At 39.2% G+C, this 23,997-nt stretch overlaps 1 protein-coding gene across 3 annotated transcripts in view; it reads right to left on the minus strand.

The window, feature by feature from the left end:
- Positions 1-23,997, minus strand: part of MEGF10 (multiple EGF like domains 10) — a 163,497-nt gene that overhangs the window by 105,294 nt on the left and 34,206 nt on the right. For all 3 annotated transcript variants that reach the window (XR_006889256.1, XM_046665459.1, XM_046665460.1), the window contains exons 2-4: positions 18,756-18,888; positions 10,984-11,085; positions 9,784-9,884 (exon numbers count right to left, since the gene is read on the minus strand). Coding sequence is in view for 2 of the 3 variants with exons in the window: in XM_046665459.1 (XP_046521415.1) it covers positions 9,784-9,884; positions 10,984-11,085; positions 18,756-18,871 (319 nt within the window). In the remaining variant the exon portion in view is untranslated. The remainder of the gene's footprint in view (positions 1-9,783; positions 9,885-10,983; positions 11,086-18,755; positions 18,889-23,997) is intronic.

Below are 23,997 nucleotides of genomic sequence, written 5' to 3' on the forward strand. Positions count from 1 at the left end.
GTCCTTCCATAGTCTCCAGGTGGGGAAACAAGTGCCCACAGAGCAGCTCGTCCCCAAAGTCTTGCCCATTTGGTCAATTTGCCCAAGCCTCCAGTGCCCCTCCTATCAGAGCCCCCTGTGGCTGACACTGAGGCAAAATGTGGCCGGTGAGAATCTTTTTCCATTTTCTAAAGAAAACTGCTGATGATATAATCCTGAGTTAGCTCGGCAAATCCTCCAGCTCACGAAGAGGAAGTTCATTTTTCCGGGACCAAAAGCAGGAAAAGTATATATGACTTCCCAGTTAATGGAGAAGCTAGATCTAACAGGAGCCCATGGCCAGGTGCATGACTTAGGAACCTCAAATGATATCTCCATGACTCAAGAGGTCCAAAATGCCATAGGATGGCAGAAAGAGTCCAAAACAGGGAGGGCAAATGCGGGCACTTGGGCCACCCAATGACGATGACAGAAATCACTGAGTCACTCTGTTCTCTCTCTTAGCACAGACATGGATGGCCTCAGAATCCTTCTAAACACAATGTTCCAGGTAGCCACTTCCAAGAGATGGTATCTTCTCTCCTAAAAAGGAAGCTTTTCGTTAACTCCAGTTTAACAAAACGTAATAAATATTCCAATACGAAAAGAAGAAACAGGGGGAAATGTACAAGTTATATGGCAAATAGCCTAATGTGGCCCCTGAAAGTGCCACCTGTGTGGCCTACCCCCTGGAAGGAAAATAGTCCTGGGTAAGTAATGTCATTAAGCCTTTAACCCAAAATTTGGGTTTAAAACCCATTGCTTACTGAAGCATGACATTCAAACAAGAGTAAAGTTTATCTGCAGGAATTATTTTTTACATAAACACCAACCACAGTTCTAGCTCCTTATTTGCCTACAGCCAGTTCAGTTTTTCATAAAACTGGCCAAGTTAAAAATCAGCTGTGAATATTCATTCACTGCTATGGTAATCAATTGTCACACTCCTCCCTGCTAAGAACAGGAAATCATATACAGTTCAGTGTGTGGGAGTTAAAACTTCTTATTTACGCTTCCAAAGTTCTCTTAACGAGTGCCAACAACAGGCAGGGCACATCCATGGGAACTGATCTTCCACCATCAGAGCCAGCCTACAAGGCAACATAGTGTCCCGGTCCCCAAACAGCTTCCTATGTTTTCCTTGCAAGTCACACTGCCTGCAAGGCCCCCATTACAGCTGTAATTTGAAGTCAGCATTTGACCTCATCCATCTAACAAAAACAGGGTAACAGAGTTAAGTCTACCACAAAGAAACTCACCTGAACAATCCCTTCCTTTGCAGCAGCATCCAGCAGAAGAATACAGGAGATCTAGGGCAGGGCTGGGACCTGGACTGGAGAAGGGAGCCATGCCCAGACCCTTTGTCCATTCACGATTCTGCTGCAAGCTGCCCTGCTTACAATGAAATGAAAGATGCCTTTGCAGTTTGGTGAGGCCATGTGACTAAATTCTGGAAATGGAATGTGATTACTTCTAGGAACTTTCCTTAGGAGACAGCTGGCATTGCCATTTGCCTCTTTCTCTCGCCTTATCCATGTGTTGCTTGGGACCTAGATTGATACATAGAGATCATTAATGGTAGATGAAGATGGTTTCTCTGTCATCAGCCATGGTGAAACCAAGGACCTTGAAGTTAGAATGTATGGCCAGGCGCCGGCCCTGTGGATGAGTGGTTAAGTTCGCGCACTCCACTTCAGTGGCCCGGGGTTTCACCGGTTTGGATCCTGGGTGTAGGCCTAGCACTGCTCATCAAGCCATGCTGAAGTAGCATCCAACATAGCACAACCAGAAGGACCTACAACTAGAATATACAACTATGTACTGGGGGGCCTTGGGGATACGAAGAAAAAAAGAAGAAGAAGATTGGCAACAGATGTTAGCTCAGGTGCCAATGTTTAAAAAAAGAAAAAATACAGCCAGGCTTGTCTTGGGATTAACAAATCCTTCTCACAGAAGGATAGTTGCCAACTTCCCACCCTGCTGCTGCTTTTCCTGTGAGTTTCCCTAGTCCCATGAGATCAAATCTACAAGTGATCCCCACTTGCTAAGAGGCTGGGTCTCAACTCCTTTCCATGGACCAGAGCATTCACGTTTCAGTTTGGGCTGCCTAGGGTTCCCGTCATGGCCGCGGGACCAGAGGTTATTCCTCTCTCCTCAGTGCTCATGATGGGGGGCCGTGGGAGAAGACAAGAGGCTCCCCGGCTCCAAACCATCCCTGGAGCTGTGATCAGTTGAGGTCTTGAGAGAAAGGGACATATTGAACTTCGGGGTGATGAGAGAATGGATCCCAGTGATGTCGGTGAGTCTAAGGGGCTTTGAAGGGCCTGAGCCACCCTCTTGTTTGACCTGGCATTTGGGATTCAAGTCTGAGTCTCAAACTGTCTCTTTTACCAGCCCTGAAATCAGCCTGTGTCTCTTTCCACTGCCACCTGTTGTTTTTAATCAGCATTTGTCTGGCTCTCTGAAGAACAAAGCAGTCACTTTATCCCCCAAACTGTTTCTGTCCTTGAAACCAAAATACAAATGGCTAATAAACATATATTTTTTAGGAGAACAGCACCACTACTAAATACAGAAATGCAAAGCAAAGCGAGGTACCATTTTTTCACCCAACAGGTTGAAAGCAATAGTAATACCTAGTGTTGGTGAGGATATGGGGAAGTGGGCACCTTCATATACTACTAGTGGGCATGCAAGTGGTTACAACCTGTCTGGACAACCATTTGGCAATTTGTACCCAAAAGTCTTAAAATGTGGCTCAGACTGCTCCCAATATCTGTTATTCCTTTCCCACAGAAATATATTTTTACTGGGCTCCTGACCACCCAGAAGAGAGATGCCTTTGCAGTTTGGTGATGCCATGTGACTAAATTCTGGAAATGGAATGTGATTACTTCTAGGAACTTTCCTTAGGAGACAGCTGGCATTGCCATTTGCCTCTTTCTCTCGCCTTATCCATGTGTTGCTTGGGACCTAGATTGATGCATAGAGATCATTAATGGTAGATGAAGATGAAGCCCACACCCTAGAGATGGTGGAGTGGAAGGGTAGAAATTGCCTGGGTCCCCTATTGGTTTACCTACCTCTGGACTCTTATATGAGAAGTAAACAACTTTTATCTCACAGCCGAAACTAAACCTTACTGATAGAACATGCATATCCTTTGTCCCAGAAATCCTACTTATCTTATGAATCACTCATATGTGCAAAGAGAGATATGAAATGATACTCACTGTAGCCACTAAACTATTTCAATGTCCAACATTAGAGTAGGTATGTAGGTAGGAAGGAAGGAGGGAAGGAAGGAAGGAAGGAAAGAAGGAAGGAAGGAAGGAAGGAAGGAAGGAAGGAAGGAAGGAAGGAAGGCAGGCAGGCAGGCAGGCAGGCAGGAAGGGTAAGTGAGGCAGCCAAAACAGTGAGGAGGAAATAGACGCTAACAGATAATCTTGGAACACACTACATTTAGGTCAATTTGTGTTAGGTATCTTTTCATTTTAGGAATAAGTTCAAAATTCTAAATTAAAGAACTATACGGCATCTTGGGTGGGGAGAGGGGGTTTGAGAAGATGGAAGATGGGAAGTGTCTGGAGACTGCTGATCTTGTAGAGGAAATTAATGCCCTGGAGGGAGAGCCACATAACTGCCATTCTTATAACTTCAGACTGTACATGGGACCAGCACCAAGGCAGAGTGGAAGAGGGTGAACAAGGTGAGCTTAGAGGTTATGATTTCACATTCAGGCGTAGCCATGAGATTTGCAAAATGCAATTGGATATCATTTTATTATTTACAAGAGATGTGTCGTTGTAAAAAAATAAGAATTATATGAAAAAAGAATACATCATTGGGGGCCAGCCTCACAGCCGAGTGGTTAAGTTTGCATGCTCTGCTTCGGCAGCCCAGGTTTCACCAGTTCAGATCCTGGGCACAGACTAGTGCCACTCATCAAGCCATGCTGAGGCAGCGTCCCACATAGAGGAACAAGAAGGACCTGCAACTAGAATATACAACGATGCACTGGAAGGCTCTGGGGAGAAGAAGAAGAAGGAAAAAAAAAAGATTGGCAACAGATGTTAGCTCAGGGGCCAATCTTTAAAAAAAAAAAAAAAAAGAAGATGTTTGTAATATTTAAAAGAATGTGGCCTGTTAGAATAAGAGGACAGTCTAATGTCATTTTCTAAATGTGTAATGACATAATTGATTAGAGATGTTATTCTAAAGTTGAAACCTTACAAATACAATGTTAGAGCATTTAAGGAAATTTAAGACTTCACCTCATTAATAAATTGAACTTATTAGATTTACAAAAATTATTCAAGCACATGGAATGGTTTGTCAGCTTGGAAGCTGGATTATTTAAAATGGAAATTGAATTTATTAAATATATAAATTCCATTTTAAAAACTTGACAGTGTTTAAATTTATAAAACATCAGTCAAAGGCCCTTTAATGTGTTTGTTAAAGTTTGTTAGGCTAATGAGTGAAACATCTATAAGCTGAATTTAGCTTAAGAAGCAACTAGGTTTTGGGATTTATAACTTCCATAAATCAAAAATTAATTATTAACATTAATAACAAACTATCAGAAAGAGAAATTAAGAAAAAAAATACCATCTACAATTGCATCAAAAAGAATAAAATACCTAGGAATAAATTTAATCAAGGAGGTGAAAGATCTATACACTGAAAACTATAAGACACTGATGAAAGAAATTGAGGAAGACAAATACATGGAAAGATACTCTGTGCTCATGGATTGCAAGAATTAATATTGTTAAAATTACCATACTACCCAAAGCCGTCTACAAATTCAGCACAATCCCTATCAAAATCCCAATGACATTTTTCACAGAAATAGAACAAACAATCCTAAACTTTGTATGGAACCACAAAAGACCCTGAATAGCCACAGCAACATTGAGAAAGAAGAACAAAGATGGAGGCATCACGCTCCTTGATTTCAAACTACATTACAAAGCTATAGTCATCAAAACAGTATAGTACTGGCATGAAAATAGACACACAGATCAGTGAAACAGAACAGAGAGCCCAGAAATAAACCCATGCATATATAGTCAACTAATTTACGACAAACCAACCAAGAATATACAATGGGGAAAGGAAAGTCTCTTCAATAAATGGTGTTGGGAAAATTGGACAGCCACATGCAAAAGAATGAAAGTGGACCACTATATTACACTATATACAAATCGATTCAAAATGGATTAAAGACTTGAACATAAGGCCTGAAACCATAAAACTTCTAGAAGAAAACATAGGCAGTAAACTCCTTGACATTGGTATTGGTGGTGATTTTTCAGGTTTGACCCCAGAAGCAAAGGCAACAAAAGCAAAAATAAACAAACAGGACTCCATCAAACTAAAACGCTTCTTCACAGCAAAGGAAACCATCAACAAAATGAAAAGGCAATATAGTGAATGTAAGAAAATATTTGTACATCATGTATCTGATAGGGTTAATATCCAAAATATATAAAGATCACGTACAACTCAATAACAAAAAAACAAACAATCCAATTTAAAAATGGGCAAAGGATCTGGATAGACATTTTTCCAAAGAAAACATACAGATGGCCAACAGGTACATGAAAAGATGCTCAACATCTCTAATCGCCAGGAAATTGCAAATCAAAACTACAATGAGATATCACCTCCATCTGTTAGAATGGCTATTATCCAAACGACAAGAAATAACAAGCATTGGCGAGGATGTGGAGAAACGGGAACACTTGTGCATTGTTGGTGGGAATACAAATTAGTGCAGCCACCCTGGAAAAAAGTATGGAGGTTTCTCCAAAAATCAAAAACAGAACTACCATATGATCCAGCAATTCCACTTCTGGCTATTTAACTGAAAGAAGCAAAAACACTAACTTGAAAACATATCTGCACCCCGACGTTCACTGTAGCATTATTTACAATAGCCAAGACATGGAAACAATCTTAGTTTTCATCAATGGATGAATGGACAAAGAAGATGTGGTGTGTGTGTGTATATATATATATATATATATATATAGGATACCATTCTACCATATATAAGAAGGAAATCTTGCCATTTGCAACAACATGGATCGACCTTGAAGGCATATGTGCTGAATAAGTCAGACAGAGAAAGACAAATGCTATATGATCTCACTTACATGTGGAATCTTAAAAAAAAAACAAAAAAACAAACTCATAGATACAGAGAACAGACATGGTTGCCAGAGATAGGGGATGGTCAAAATGGGTAAAGATAGTCAAAAGAAACAAACTCCCACTTATAAACGAAATAAGTCCTGAGGATGTCATGTACAGCATGGTGACTATAGTGAATAATTTTGTATTGTATACTTTATAAGTTGCTAAGAGAGTAAATCTTAAAAGTACTTATAACAAGTAAAAGAAAATGTGTAAATGTGTGCTGATGAATGTTAACTAGACTTATTTTAATTAACTTGTATCTATTTCACAATTATACAAATATCAAATCATTATGTTCTACACCTGAAACTAATATGTCAATTATCTCTCAACTTAAAAAAAATATGTAGATATGAACACATATATACATACACATACACACTACATACATATATACACATATAAATGTACACACACACATTAACACCATTCCTCTGGGTATTTCTTCATTAATATTTGAATTTCTCCAAATCAAAAGTAATAAAACACAAGATTAGGTAAGAATAGTAACCTTGAAGGATGAATAATCTTAAAAGTTTAATTAATTTTATCAACAGGCTAAAACTTCATGAAGGAATCATAGACATCTTCATGCCTAGTAATATTTTCTTTGTGGAAAATTTTCCAATCCATTCTTTTTTTCCAGCCAGATTCTTAGGAAAGGCTTCTAACCACACTGTTCCCACCACTCTCTGTTGTGGTTCTTCCCGCCCGACGACATATATTTGTCTTCTGGATACAGAGCCTTGTTATTCAAAGCGTGCTCTGTGGACCAGCAGCTTCCGCACAGCCTGAGAGTTTAGCAGAAGTGCATAATCTTGGGCAGGATGAAGCAGGGGTGGGGAGGAATGGGAGGATGGGACTTGCCTTCCAGAAGGATCTACTCCTGTTACCTAAATGAAACTTTTTTCAAATACAGGTATTTGCATGAAACCATGCTTTTCTGCCTTCTGGGTAAACTGACTACCAAAAATTAAACTAAAATTATAACTGATTCCTGTGATTGAATTCCTTTTGGTAACTGGAAACAGTTAAAAATGCTGAATGTGCTATGTGCCTGGCAGCAAAACCTAGTCGAAAAAGATTATGAAAGCAGAACCAAGAATTGCGTGTTCTCTCTTCCTTCTCTATCCACAAGGGTGCCTCACGAGTGCCAGCTGTTGAAAGTAGAGAAGCTTTACTGGAGGCATCCCCAAGAACAAGGAAGTAAGCGAAGCATGATTGTCCTATGGGGATGAGCAATGAAATCAAGACATCAGAGTGGAGAGATGCAAAATACCCTTAAAGACCAAAGAGCCCCCAGACCTCTGAGACTAGACAGTAAGCTGATTAAATATATTAACATATCTAAAAGAAAAATGTTTCAGTCTCCAGGGGCAGTTGGTCAGCCAAGAAGGTTTAGAAAAAGGAGAATTTTAGAGACAAATGCTAGAGATGCCTATCCAAGCAGTCAGGGGGACACCTCACAACCTGTCTAGTGTGAGATAAAGGAAAAGTTATTTTTACCATTGTAATTGTCAAGTATGATGGTGCTAGTGGAATTGGCCAGCTTTCTGAGATGGGCTGCACTACTGAATAAAATGACAGAGGGATTGGGGTGTGGAAGGTTGGGTCCACGAAGCACTGAAACTCTCTGCCTGGATGGATCCACGCTCCCCATACCAGTTTGCCATTAAAATCTAGCTTCCCACATGCCAGGCCTTCAAGGAGAGAAGGTACGGCCAGAAGACAGCCCAAGCTCTCCAGGCTCTGTATCACTCAATGACTTAGCATCCTGGCTTTATACATAATTCCTATGATCTGGGATAACAGAAATGAATCCTAGGGGATGGAACTACTCTCTCAGTATGCTGACAGTTGTGCTTCTAAGTTTGAAACCTGGCAAGGGCACCAAGATAATGTCACCCCAAAACCTGGCCTCCCCAGTCTCAGTCTGTGCACTCAGTGCTTTCCTTTGAAAATTTCCATCAGCCTGGGCCACAGAGATCAGTTTATGATTATTCTCTAAAATGGTTGATGGTAAACAGGTAATTTTTCTTATTCAGCATCATTATTAATCAAAAACTTGCAAATTAAGAAAAAATGGCAAAGGGAAAATTGGCACAGGGTATAAGCAAAAAGGCATTTTCATATATTGCTGGTGGGGTACAAACTGGAAATACACCAGACATTTCAGAAATATGTATATACCTCTGACCCAGCAATTTGACTTCTAGGAATTTATCCTTACCCATTAATTAAGGGTATGAACAAAGATTTAACCACAATGATGTCTTCTAGGGCAGTTCATAATAGGTAAAACATGTAAATTATGTAAATATTCAACAGTTGAAAATGGTTAAAGAAATACCTATAATGCAATAACATACCAATATTTGCAATATGTTACAGAAGTACATTTACTGACAATGTAATTCAAAATATTATGATTCAAATTGTAACTCAGAAATACAATTCACCATGTGTTTTTTTTTCTTCTTTTTGTTTAGTTACATTTTCTAATTTTTTTCAATCAACACATTATCATATATAGCCCTGGTTCTGAATCAAAGTTGAGGAATCTCCTGTCTACATAAAGAATAGAATCCAGGGTTGGGAGGAAGCGGTCCAAGCCCTTTCTCTACTTGAGAGCAAAGGAGCCTCAAGGAGGTAAAATGACTTCTCCAACGTCACTCGGCTGAGCGGCGGCAGAGCCAGTGCTGTCACCTGGCTCCGCGGATTCTTAAGCCCAGATGTGTCCAACCATTCCCAGTGCCTCCAAATCAGAGCAGAACCGTGTGTCTCTCCACGCTACTCAACATCAGTGTCTCAGCTCAGAAAGCAAAGGTGCCCCTCTAGCTGTGTGTTGAACCAAAACATTTGAACAAAATCATTTTTAATGATGTCTCTTCTACATGTCGTATACACAATAGCAAGAAATCTCAATTGCAAACTGCATCCCACATGATACTCTAGGATCTTCTGAAGTGTATCATAAAATATCAAACTTGTCTACAGACGTCTCAGAATGAATTGGTGAGATGGGAAGGGGAAAGGGGAGAGAAAAAGGCAATGAAAAAAGGAGGTCTACTTTGTGACCCAGACTTATAGCCATTTCTTATTGTGAAAGCTCTTCAACTCTTAATAAGTCTCATCATTCTATGCACCAGAAAAGAACACGCTGGCCTCTCAGAAGTTTCCTCGGGACTCTGGTCGGCTGCTGCAGGAAAGTTACGTCTCTGTTCTCGGCTGTGCCCTAAGTCTAATGACTCCCTGACCAATTTCCAAAGAGACTTCTATTGAAGAACCGTAATTAACATTGCTCCATCCGGCCCTGAATCATCTTTCTATGACATCTGTTTTCTCCTCAAGCGACATTCATTTGGAGATTTCTGATAGGACAGAGGGACAGGGTTAATGCTTCCCTCATTGCACAGACCAAGACAGCAGCAGCCAAGAGTGAAAGGAAACGATCCAAGGCGCCCCACCTCCCCAGGCCTCCATCTCGGCTGCCATTAACAGATGAAAATCAGCACTGGGAAAAATAAGTGAACTTCAAGGGATGGAGGTCTTACTTACGGACACACATTTCTCTGCTTTCATAAAATCCAGGACAACACTGGGATTTGCGCCTATACATAGTTTTTTCCCCATGTCGATAGGCTGTCCGATAACTGATTCTATACAGAGGGAAAAAGCACACTGTTACTTTTTTTGACCTGCAATTTGATTAGAAACCAAGAATTTATACTTTAATACAAAAGAGCTATTAAATATGATAAAGGTATGAAAAGCAAAGTACTCCAAAATAATTAAGAAACATAGAACTTATGTCTTGACCAATATTATGCTAAGGCATCAACTTGCTAAGAACATATTAAGATTGCCCATTTAAGCCAACCTACACTTTATTTCAAGGGATCAGAAGTTTCGTGACATCTCTATTTCACTTATCTTGAAATATCTTGAAAAGTATTGATTTATATCACATATGATACTTATCTAACCATCATTCACTTACATATGTTTTAAAGGAAAAATTCCTTGCAGAACTTAAGTAAAGATATACATTGAATAAATAAATATATCATATCAAGACTGGTAATGATTAAATGGTGTGAAGAAAAATAAAGCCTGAGTGAGAGAATAGAGCGTGACAGGGAGGGAAAGCTGGTTGAGATAGAGTGGCCAAGGAAAGCTCGTCTGAAGAAGTGACAGTGAGCATGACATCATTTAGTGCAGCATAAACCAGCAGGTGCCACCCTAGACCCATGACTCGTACTTCTATAAGTATTTTACAAATAAAATTAAGGTACCATGGTTCCCTTCCATATTAACATTAATATTCATTATGTTGTTTATTTTCTGTTTTCACATTTACAGAAAAAAATATGGGGCTTATTTTACTTAAGTGGAGGTCAAATTTAAGTTAGCCTAAACTGAGTCAGATGTTCAAGTAGAAACACATGCTGGGATATGAGTTTCTTGATAACTGGTGATGTCCATATTTAAGAGTATTTCCCCCAGTTATGCACAACTCAAAAGCTGGGTGAGTTCTTGCTAACCAAACGATGGAAAGCAGTAGACATTTTCTCTACAAGCTCCTTAAGGGCACCGACAACCTTATTGCTTTTCTATATCTCCTGTGATTTGGAACAATAGCAAGCGCTCAATAACTCCTCACTAGATGAATGGATGCACCTTCTCAAATATTTAATGTCGGTGTATCAGACTCCTCCCAGTTAGCCAAAGTCAGAAACATAGCTGAGCTTCCCTTACCTGTGCCGTGTACACTTAAACCAGTTCAGAATGTCAGTGCAGCTGGTGTAGTAAATTTGATCAAAGGGATGTGGGTATGACTCTTGCACAGTCACTGAGTAGCTGAAAAGAAGAGGAAAGATAAGGAACCAATATTTCTCTTTCTTACCTTAATGATATATTATGTACGAAAAACAACTGTAGGCTACATTATCTCTTTTTGCAACTCCACACTGACTTTTAACAGAGAATCTCCACATTTTCAAAGGTTTTTATTTGAACCAGAACCCCAAAAGGACCAATATTAATAATATATTTAAAAGACAAGAGTTCACACTATAGATTTCAAAAAATTTCTGTTTTATTATTCACCATAAACTCTGATATTCCTGAATATAAAAATATATCACCATGTATTTTTCTGTGTATAATTCCATCTCTTCACTCCAAGGGTCTAGGGATAACCAAGATCTTTCCCAAAAAGTTTTCAATCTAAGTCTGCATGCAAATGATAGGGGTAATCAGCAAAGAGACAATTTGAGTATTCATAACCCAGTACACTTGCTACTGATTCTGGAAAATCAGAAAGAGCATATTTTTCGGGTTGGAATTTGGAATCATTTGCTTTCGTGTGCCTGCCCTACTTCGCATGCAGAAGAAGAAAATCCAACCTCTAAATAAAAACAACAAAGAAGTCTTGAAACCCAGTTTTAAACATATGGCTGAGACAATTAGCCTGAAATAATCATACGAACAGCCAGCTGTTGCATTTCCAATGCATTTTCACTAGCAGCTTCTTGTTAAAGTAAAAGCATGCAATCCTATGGGCCTAAGAATGTGGGTGAAAAACATCCATGAAATATAAAAAACATTCAATGTTCAATCCCATACTTCTTCATTTTAAAGCAGGCTATTACATGCCCAAGAGATTAGAGTTCCTGCCTCCGGGAAAATCTGGAGAATCCTCTTTTCCAAACCATTTTCTTTTCATCAACAGTTTCTTAAAGATCTCCACGAAAATCCTTAATTCACACTAACAAACAATACGGGCCACAATCACGGGCTCACTTGCTGCAAATCAATAGCCCAAGTTCAATAATAGGAACTATCAAGTAGAGAAGGTACGGAAGGAAAAAGGTTGAAATTTCTTCCTGAAGAATTCAGGTGACCTCTAGGGCAGAACCTTCTCATTTGGAAAGCTGTGCGGTGCTGGCCTCACATCCAGTGGGATTTCTTTCCTAGCTGGTCTCTGTTAGTGACATGTACTTAGGCTTCAATAGGACATCCATGAAACAATCATACTAGTCACACTTTTGTGTATTTCATTGTTTGGGACATTGCAACTTGATTTCTAGATAAATTTAGGGATCCTCCACAACTCTTACTCAGACGCAACAAGCCCAACTGAAAAGATCACTAATTAAAAGACAGGGTTATAACCCTGCCAAAAGTTCATGAAACCCAGAAGTAAAACCAAAAGTCACTTCAGTAGGAATTAGTAAATTTTTTATGTGCACACACCAAAAAGACAGTTTGCAAACTGGGAGCACTCAAACCAAAACATGGAATGAGGCTCTGATGTGTATTGTTATAAGGCAGCTCATACGGTGCAAAGGCAGGCAGTGTTCACTCTTCACAGTGACTGCTTGCAATGTTAAAATTTTCTTAAATGAAAGGGAATTGGTCAGTGGTCACATCAATTGTGGGAAACTATTCAAATTTCGCCTATGCTTTTTGAAGGCATAAGCAAGAAGTGACCCAAGTTAAATTAATCTCACTTGTCTTGCAAAATAAGCTAAATTAAGATTTGCACGTATGACTAACTAGCTTTGTCTGCTCAGGGAATTTAAATCTGGTCTGCATTTATGGTTGATTTTGACAATCCTGATGTGACACTGAGAAACTGGGCGACCTTCAGCAGATAACCTCGCTTCCCTGGGTTTTCATTATCACATCTTAAAACCTGGGGGTCAGGGATGGTCGTGAAGATCCCTTCCCACGTGAATTTCTAACATACATTTCAGATAGCTGTTTCCTTCTACTGCAAGAGATGACACTGCTGCTACCTGCAAGAACAGTTTCGGGTGAACGTAGAGTACACAATTGCCTACATCTGTGATATAACCCCTTTTGGGTAAAGAAAAGGCCTCTGTTAAAATATAAGTGTTCCTGGGAGGAAATATCACATTAAGCTATTATTATTTTCTTCAGATCCCTACTGGTCTCCTAAGGTTCAGGTTGATGCAAATTCTAAGACTTCCTCGCCAATTTTTTTCCTTCCTACCCAGCTGCTTGTAAATAGCTGAATCTTGAGGCCTGAAGCATTATTTCTCCATTCCTAGTGGAGAGCAAAGTGAATGTATGTCTTCTGTATATGGAACTGCCTACATAGGTGCAGTCGACATGACCCATGAGCAAAACAGCAACTTTCCACATGTGCTATGAGAATGAAAAAGAAACCACAATAAATTAATGCCAGTTGGGCAAAAAAAAGGATTCTACCAGGCTCTACAGTGCTAATTTAGCTGAACTAAATTAGTTTGTTGGAACTAGACCTCATGCAGCATTTCCATAAAATTTCAAAGGCCACGTTATGATGTTGAGGTCTGCATGCCTTGAAGAGCGAAAGTGATAATCAACAAACGGACCCTGGCCAAACACAACCCATCTGATGTGGATGGGGAACTGATTCCACAAGCAAACATGAAAATGCTTTCACTAATCTCTGACAGCCTGCAAGATTGCCTAAATCAGAAGAAATGTTCAAGTACACGAATTTCCTCTTCTTGTCACGTGCTGCTCACCTATAGCATACATTTGCAGATGTTTCTCTGGTTTTAGAAAACAAAAAAGCCCTTCTCCATGAAAGGGTAATCAAACCATTTAGGATTCCAATTCAAGAAACATTTATTGAACAACTTCTATGCAATTCCTGCCATAAAAGAGCTCTCAAGAGACGCCAGCACGTAAATGCTGAAAATAAGGTGATATGGCTTCAAAAGAGAAATTTATATAGTTTGGGGAAAATAGGAGAATAAAATTCACTGTGTTTTCAACACTTCTCTTCAGTCTTGACCCTTCTCATTAAAATGATTCAGAAGTTCAAACTCAATTCAGAACTGATTGAATATGAATTATTTTTCATTTTGATCATAAACTGAGGCTTCCACCTAAGTTTACGGGAGAAGGGTGTCGAGCCTTTTCATATCAAATTTCTTTTGTTCTTTTTTTTTTTTTTGAGGAAGATTAGCACTGAGCCAACATCCATGCCCGTCTTCCTCTACTTGATATGTGGGACGCCTGCCCCAGCATGGCTTGCCAAACAGTGCGTAGGTCCACACCCAGGATCCAAACTGGCAAACCTCAGCAGAACGTACAAACTTAACCACTGCGCCACCAAGCTGGCCTCTCTTTTGTCCTTTTTTATACACTTTTTCTCTTCCATACAATCTTTCTCTTTTTTTTCCATTTTAATGGTATTATAATCACACAACAAAATTTGGAAAAAAAATTTTAGGAAAAGAGAATTCCATAACTCGTACATAACCAATAGCATTTTGCCGTACTTCTTTACAGTTTCGGGGGGAGGTTAGTTTAGTTTTCTTGTTTTTATATTATTATATAATCATGCTAGCAGATAATTTTGATACTGATGTTTTTAACTTAAAAGTATATCCTAGGGCCGGCCCAGTGACGCAGCGGTTAAGTTCGCAGGTTCTGCTTCAGCGCCCAGGGTTGGCCGGTTCAGATCCCGGGTGCAGACATGGCACCACTTGGCAAGCCATGCTGTGGTAGGCGTCCCACGGATAAAGTAGAGGAAAATGGGCATGGATGTTAGCTCAGGGCCAGTCTTCCTCAGCAAAAAGAGGAGGATTGGCAGCAGATGTTAGCGCAGGGCTGATCTTCCTCAAAAAAAAAAAAGAGAAAAAAAAACTAGAAAATATACAAGTAAAAATTTTAAAAAAGTATATCCTAAGCATCTTTCCATGGTAATAAACAGTCTTCAAATTATGACTGCCAAATATTCCATAAGCAACTACACCTAATTTGCTCAATACCCACCTATGGTTAGACAATTAAGGGGGTATCACTTTTCAAGGGGCCACTTTCTGGAAGCTCTATGCTTTCATCATGAAGGGAAATGTCTCTGAGAATGGGCTGGCCTCCTCTGGTCTCTATCACTGCTTTTTTGGCCAGTGTCAGGGCTGTTTGAACTTAGTGCCTGTGCTAACAGTCCACACCTGCAAGTTCATCAGCAGCCACTCTTAAAGTCAAAGAAGAAGAAGGAAACTTCTCGATTGTCTAGTCCAGTCCTGCTTTCAGCACAAATGAGCTCCCAGTGCTAGGGGTCAGTCTAGAGCCAGCACCAACACCACCACCCTCAGACACCATCCTGTCCCTGTGTCCCCTCTCAGATGTCGCTAGAACACCTAAAGCTTGTAAAGCAGACAATGAGGGGCAAACTGTGGTATAAAAGGGATCTGATCTCAATTCTACACTATTTCCAGCACCAAGATGCGAAACTCTTTATCTCCTGCTTGTTTATCTTCTCAAACACACTGAAAACATATCATCACTGTGATTTTAACCTGTGAAGTATTATCCAGGGAGAAATTCCAGCAAGATTTAATTTAAGGTCAAAGAACAGGGGGTAAAAAGCCATCATTACTTGGACACATTCCAAAGTGGTTAATTACATTTTATCTGCCAAAATTATCTTGTTACTTTAATCAGATACAGTAATAATCATCATTTCTTCTCTCTGCTGGCTTCAGGACCGCTGCTTCAATTACTACCACTTCTGTGTTCCAGCCCCAGACGGCTGGGCAAAAATGTCCTCTCTTCATTTGTGGCTTCTTTAGAAGAAACCCCAATAGATGGAAGCACAATAGATGGAACTCACAGAACAGGGAAAGGCTATAGGGGAAGGAACAGATGACTCCTGGAATTATTCCTTTTCCAAAAAGATGCTGCACAGAATTCCTTTAATAACAAGCACTCCTGTGTATTTTAAATGATTTAATTTTCCTTAACTTCATTTTATTTACAACTTCTAAGAATCACAATTGCTGCGCTAAAATGAGGCATGTTTTCACTCGAAAAGAAATTATTCAGTGGGTCTGAGGCGGAGTCTGCATTTCTAACAAGCTCCCAGGTGATGTTCACGCCAAAGCTCCACAGACCACGCTCTGAGAAACAAGGATCCAGGTGATTCTACGGCTCAGCACCTTTGGGTACAAGAGGGTCTTAGTATAAGGAAAGACTACAATGAGCCCTACTCAGCCCGACTACCAAAAACTCTGTTTTTGAAGCTAATCTTCCTCTCCCCATTTCAATTCAAGCCCATTTCAGTTTCTGAAAATAAGGAGAACCTGTCACCTGCACCTTTATTTGATCATTTTAATTCATACTCCTTTCTCCATTCTTGTCAAAACAATTCCACTTTCTTTTATCTTTCTTCAAAGAATCATAACCTAGCTTTCTAACAGGAAATTTATCAATAAGAAGATTGTAGTTGTCGATTCTTCTTTCTAGCAGTTCATAGAAAAAATATACTCAGGAAAAGAATCTCTGTCATGTCCCTGTTTTTTCAACCTCAATTTCCCCCCCCATTAGTGAGTATTTTCGAGATTACTCTAATCACTCGTGCAGCAGGAGAATTATATTAGGTTTGGAGATTAATGTGCCCCTTGTCTGTCTGTCTGTCTCTCTCCCCCGCCCCTGGAACCTCCCCCATTGATGTCTATATTTAGTCATTTCATTTCCTGCCAGAAAACAATTACTCAGTCAACAATTATTTATTGAGCACATGCCATATGCAAGGCAGTGTTTTAGACACTGGGAATTATCAATGGTGAAAAAAATAATGCAATGTGTGTTGGCAAGTTTGATCAAATATGGAGCAATGGATCAGGACAAATGTGTACGTATGAGCGGGTGCTAGGTTACTTTAAGTCTTGGATTCTTTTCTCTTTATAGCTTTTCCCTTAGGGAGTTTGTTCACATCTCAACATGCTGAAGAATCCTAAATCTATATTCCCAAGCACTTCCAGGCCCATATTTCAAATTGATCTTATGAACACAACCACACTAATCTCTTCCCTCTCAAATCAACTCTCTTCTTTTTATTTTTCCATATGTGCAATGACACCTCCACTCTTTCGCACAGCAGGTTCTAAATCTCAGCCTTTTCTGCGTCTTTCACATACTACAGTCAATGTATTACCAAGATCCACTGGTTCTTATTTCACAGTATCTTACAAATTTGCTTTTTTCCTCCCATTCCAAAGCCATCATCCTCCAGAAGTTCAAAAACCAATGGCCTCTCCCTTTGTTAAATTTGCTATGTATCCACTCTTGTATTCATTGATTCATTTTTATTACTTTAATAAATACTTATTTGTTTGATGGCGAAATGTTTTATGGGAGATGTTATGAAGATTATAAATTAATAGGAGGTCCCTCCCCTTAAATTTTGTAGAATGTAGTTAATACCACAAATACATAGAACTTTATTACACACACACATTTTCTCTACAGCTGAACATTTCATAAATGTTCATAACCCCATTGATCGATCAGGGAAAAATGTTTCTGTTATCCAAATTGTAACACTGCCAATCGAGACGGGAAACAGCCCTCACCGAAAAATAATGCTGTGAGTGAGGGGCACCAGTGTGCCCCTGGGATAATACAGCTGCTGTGCTTAAAAGGCTCTGAGCTTTGCTTATCCTACCAGTGGGTGACACCTGTGATTAGAATGTGTACTCTGTGGTGTGCTAATCATGGTGCTGAGGGTGATAGGAGAAAGAGACCAAGAGTTCGATGTCACTGCCTTATAGCTATTAAAAGAACATATTACTCTCTAGTACTTGAGAGTGCTAGAAGGATGGCACCTTCTAGTTGTTTGAAAAACCTGCATTTGCCATGTTATTCTTGGATAAAGATACTTTGTGAGGAATGCAAATAGCACAGTAGAGTGGTGTAGACTGCATTTGATGGTACTACAATATCACAAGGTGATCTGCGCTATATGTGCATTCCAAAAGGGACTATAAGATCTCTGAGAATGACATTGTTTTCTACTTCCTCTGTATTTCCTACTGCAATTCGCCCAGCTCTGGACATTACACTATCTGCTTTTGTATAATCTATTCAATCTTGCCCTCCTCCAGTCCTGTACAGACTCCAGTCTCGCTGGGCACAGCCCTCAGTGGTCTGCATGGCACTGGTTTCAAGCTACCTTCCATTCCCAGAACCGCTCCCAAGCGCTGCCATCCACTCGTCTCCTTCAGGTCTTCAAGAGCATCTCAAGTGACACTGACTCCATGCAGTCTTTCCAGTTCCTCCAGAAATCATGTCTTCCTTTTCAGGCCACCTACAGCGCAATCTTTTTATGCATTCATTTCAACACTTAAGTACATTATTCCATACTGTCTTCCACTGCTCACTCATTCATTCCCATGCGTAAGTCCAGCCCTATCAAATTATTGCAAATAGATTCAGAGCAGGGAGAAGACCTTAGAGAGATCATTTTAATTGAGCTATTAATGTTTTCCCTGGATCTTAACAATTACACTTGTGTTAGAGTCAATATAACAAGGTTTTTTCACCTAGCATATATTCTGTAAGACCAAGATGAATAATGCTAATTTATTACATATAACTAATGATTTTTACATAAAAGTAATTTTACAATCTCTTCTAAATTCCAATTTTATAGATCAGACTGATAATGATATATAAAAAAACTTATCAGAAATTATTTCGCAGACTACTTTCAGAACTATTACCTTTCCCAGTGGCTACACACATTAGGGTCTTCAAGATTTAGAGATGATGCTGTCCTGATCCAGTGGCATAACAATAAACAGATAAAGCCCAGGCAGGAGTTTGAAGAAATAACCATTTTTGCTGAAGAACAACCTACAAGAAAAAAAAAGTCCAAATTAGAGATGCATTAAAGTGACCCAAACAGAATTCTTTTCAGTACAGCAACCATTCAGTACCAGTTGTCACTAGGGCTGAAATATGCACAACAAGCCATGGATTTAAATAGACGGGTCACCACATTTCATGGTCCAGGAGAGGGAGGTATTTCTTATGTTGTGCCAGGTGGCCACCATTTTGTAAATTCCTAAAATGTGCAAATCATCATTAATTGCCACCACAACAAAAGCCCTTCTCATCCATGCCAGTCAACATCAAAGGAATCTACCAACCAAATCTGAACAACACAGACTTCCAGATTCTCTCACCAGGCATACTTCCCTTCTGGAAGAAAAGGACTCACACAGGAATCTGGCCTCATTTGTCCTAGAGGATAAATGATGAAACAGAAGCTCCATTGACTAGAGAACGAGGCACCTCAGGCTCAAACTGAGATTCATTTAATAACTCACTCAATGTGCACTGAATGCCCACTCTATCCTAGGCACTGTGCAAAAACTGGACATAAAACACAGATCTAGAGGGTCAGCCCCATGGCCGAGCGGTTAAAGTTCCGCATGCTCCACTTTGGCAGCTCGGGTTCGTAGGTTTGGATCCCGGGCACAGACCTACTCCACTTATCAGCCACGCTGTGGAGGCATCCCACATACAAAATAGAGGAAGACTGGCACAGATGTTAGCTCAGGACTAACTTCCTCACACAGAAAAAAAAGAGGAAGATTGGCAATGGATGTTACCTCAGAGTGAATCTTCCTCACAAAAAAAAAAACAAATACAGATCTAGTTTCTGTCCCTGCCTATTAAAAAGCTTATAATTTAATAATCATGACATACATTTCTTATATTTAGTGCTTCAGTTTCCCCATCTGCTGAGCAGAAATAAAACCAGCTATCGTACAGAGGTTTCTACCCAGGTGTACAAAAAAAGGTGTAAAGCTGTTTGGAGGTCAGTGTTAGAGAAAATGAACCTGGTATTATTGAGAGAAGGGAAGACCAGAATGGAAAAATAAGCAGCAACATGTTTGCAAAACAGGCAGACAAAGGAGACAGAAGAAGAGGGATGAGAATGTTTCAGGCAGAGAGAACTGAAGGTGAGGGAGAGTCAGGCACATTTAGGGAGTTCCTATTACAGTCATGTGCCACGCAACAACGTTTTGGTCAATGATGGACCGCATATTTGATGGTGTTCCCGTAAGATTAGTGACATATAGCCTAGGTGTGTAGTAGGCTGTACCATCTAAGTTTGTGTAAGTACACTCTATGACGTTCGCACAACGACGAAATCACTTAACAACGCACCTCTCAGAACGTATCCCCATTGTTAGGTGACCTATGACTGTAATTCAGATGGAGAAAGCAACACGGGGCATGTCACAATGGGTTTTATAAGCCATTGCAAAGTATGTGAACTTCATCCAAAGATAAGAGACAACTAGTAAAGGGTGCAGTGACATCAGAAGATCATTCTGGCTGCAGGGGAGAGTGACCTGCAGGGGGAGACTTTCGAGGGAGGTCAGGTGAGACACCACTGTGGGGGAACTAAGAAAGTAACATTGGGGTTGCAGGGAACTGAGTGCATCTGGGAGATTTTTAGGAGGTGGAATCCACAGGACTTGGCGACTAAATGCCAGACAGAGAGAGGAGGGACGCCTGGTATCGGCCCTTGGGTGGACACTGTGCCCACCATTGAGATGGGAAGCACAGAAGCCCTCCTCCTCCAGGGGGAGGAAGCTTTAGCTCTGTTTTAGAGATGTCAAGTTTGAGGCTCCTATGAGATATTCTAATGAAGTCATCTGTGGGCACTTATTGAACATCTACTGTGTGCCAGGCACTGGTCAGCTTGGGTAAGTAACAATGGCAACGGCATGTACCTGGGAATCATCTCCTTCTCTTCACCTCCAGAAACTTAGCACTTAGTAAGAAGGAAAAGTTTAATTGCCATATTACATAAAATGATTTTATATAATCATTATAAAAATGGGCATGAATTAGAAATAGCTGATCCATTTACTAATTAAAAAGGAAATAAGCATTAACATGCCTGTTGGTAATCTCATGAAACTAGGAACAATAGGCCAGGTTATGTGACCAAAGCAGTTATTTTCTGGGTGAAAGCTGGCACTTTGAGGAGTTATATTAATTTTACACACCATGAGCTCACCAGTTTTTAGTATCTGGAAACTGAACTTCCTGAATAATAACCTTGTGGTTTAAAAAGGTAAGTTTATCTTAAAACAAACAAATAATAAACAATAATACCAGCAAAAACCTAACCTTAGGAAATAGTTTATGCTTCAAATTCAAGAGAATAGATCAAATGAAGAAGTACTAAATTGTTCAAAATCAAAATTGTTTATAAGGACAAGTATATTATGGCAAGTTAACTATCTCTAACTCCACAAAGGTTAAAACAAAAGAAAATGTTTGATTTGCAATAAGGAAAAAATATCATGAATGTGTAGGGTAATTGAAAGGTAGTGTAAGCCACCACGAGAGGTTGTGAAATCTTTAAAACGGGAATTTCAATCATCACAAAATAATCCCAACATATAAAGCACAAATGGGGAACCAAAATATGGCTTATAAATTAATTCAAATTACTGATGTTTCTCACAGGCTACCCGTCATGAAACGGTAAAATCGGAAGCTTAACATTATATAACCAAAGAAGCTATTCCACTTAACAGGAATGAATAAAAAATGATGATGATGATGATGATAAACAATAACAGCTAGCATTTCCTGACTGATTACTGTGAGCCAGGCACAGTGCTGAATATTTTATGTTAATTATCTATTTAATCCTCACCGTAACTTACCTAAGGAGCACGTATTTTTAATATCTCCATTTCACAGTTGAAGACATATAATATACTGTTAGTGCTTTCCTCATCCATCAAAAGAAGAAAACCTTTAATTCATTTGCTTGTAACAAACAAGCATGGCAAATATCTCTCTGTCTCATTGCTTTCTCTACGTCAGGATAACTATTTCCTTTCAATGAAGTGTGAAATATGTATATTAACTTTCATTCTTTCCTCAAAGACAAAACGAGGGCTGGTCAGCAGTAATTTGCCATCTATTTACAACAATTACTACCCCAAATTGGAAAGTTTATCTCCTAAGTCACAATCTCAGACTCAAACCATCCATTTCCCAATTAGAAATGTTTAGTCTGTAAAGTTAGAAATTGCTGCAAGCGATGAGTCAAAATGCCAAGAAAAAGAAAGAGGCTGTGTGTTCTCTTTTAAAGTAAAAATTTTACCGCTAATCTTTTGGTAGCCCTTCTTGCTTTGCACTTGAAGCATGACCCTGTAAAGCCTTTAACCTTTCTACAGAAATGGTAGGGGACAAAAAGCAGAATTTGGTCACCTCCTTATTGCTTTTGAAATTCAGCATACAGGAAAATCAAACTGCTTTGCAAAGCTGCTGGTGGCATTCATGGAAGGGAAAATATCAGCACATTAAAAAATGCATATACACATCCCTGAGTCTCTTATTCCCAAAGCATTTTCAGAATTAAAATTAGAAAATTAGCTGAGTTCTAGAATAATCTACTTTAAAGTATAAAATATGAAAAGCAAAAAGAATTGCTAGATCCAGATGCAGGAATCACGTAAACTCACATAAACTGCTTAAGACCATTTGAGAAAATAATTTAAATGTTATATATGGTGGGGGGAGAAGATATTTCACAAATATGTCAATGACTGGAAAGAACTGTAGAAACGCAACATTTCACTATATTCAGAAACATGGATGGTCCTTTCGTTTGTTCCATCTTGTTTAATAAAAGCACTGATAAGCAACCCAAAGAAGAAGTGGTCTAGGCATTACATATACTCATTCCCGATTTCATTTGCTTCCTTCTACAGGTTTTGATGAGTACATGCGGGTGCCTTTTTTCATTTGTGTCTACCCTGAAGAAAGAAAGTTCAATCATTTTTCTTCCTCACTTCTCTCTTTTAAGCTGTGTCATCTTGTCTTACACTATAATCTTCCACTTTGGAGTACAAATGAAAACAAAATACAATCTTCAAAAATAGTGTTATTTCAGTTGAATAAAAAGGCAACACAGTGGTGATTTACTTCGTTAAAATAGACGTTTTGAAATTATTCAAAACTCTAAATAGAGTGTTAAGCTACTCCCACCCACCCAGTCTTCCTCTTCAAACAACTTTCCTTATGGTTCCATTTAATGAAATTTAAAAGGTAAAAAAATAAACTATCATTTGCATGAACCCCCTAGTGCCAAACCTGATTGCATTCCATATCATTCACTTAATTATTATGGAAAAATCAAAACAGAAAATCAGTACAACTGATTAGCATTGCTAAAGTGCTCCTCTTAGAAAGAGGAAACACAGCAGGCAGAGTTAACTCTTGCTGCCTACTAGGAAGGCAGGCTTTGCTTACTCAACCACAAAAACCTCAATAAATAATCAGGTTGAATAAAATCCTTACAGTGGATGAGTCTGGGTTCTGATGATAGGGAGTAGTTCCTTTATCAGTGTGTTAGGGAGAAATAAATAACGGGGTGTTGACTTGCTAATTTATTTTTTAAAACAGCGGGATAAATGATTCCAGACAATTCTTTCTGACTCTAAATTCTATTCTCTTCCTAAAATCACTAAGTGCACACATAGAAATAACTTGGGTGCCCTCATCCAGTTTTTTCTCAAGCTCATTTCCCACCCCTAAAATCCTCTCACAGTTATCTAAATGAAAACTAATTTCTTGATGAAGAATAGCCACATTTTGGACCCTTGTGCGCTACTGGTGGGAATGTAAATTGGTACAGCCATTATGTAAAACAGTATGGAGTTTCCTCAAAAAATTAAAAATAGAACTACGGTATAATCCAGCAATTCCACTTCTGAGTATTTATCCAAAGGAAACAAAAACATTAATTTGAAAATATATCTGCTCCCCCATGTTCACTGCAGTATTATTCACAATAACCAAGACATGGAACAACCTAAGTGTGCATTGATGGATAAATAGATAAAGAAAATGTGGTAGGTAGGTAGGTAGAAAGATAGATAGATAGATAGATAGATAGATAGATAGATAGATAGATAGATA

Source organism: Equus quagga, chromosome 7 (genome assembly GCF_021613505.1).
Source record: "Equus quagga isolate Etosha38 chromosome 7, UCLA_HA_Equagga_1.0, whole genome shotgun sequence".
NCBI classification, from domain to species: Eukaryota; Metazoa; Chordata; class Mammalia; order Perissodactyla; family Equidae; genus Equus; species Equus quagga.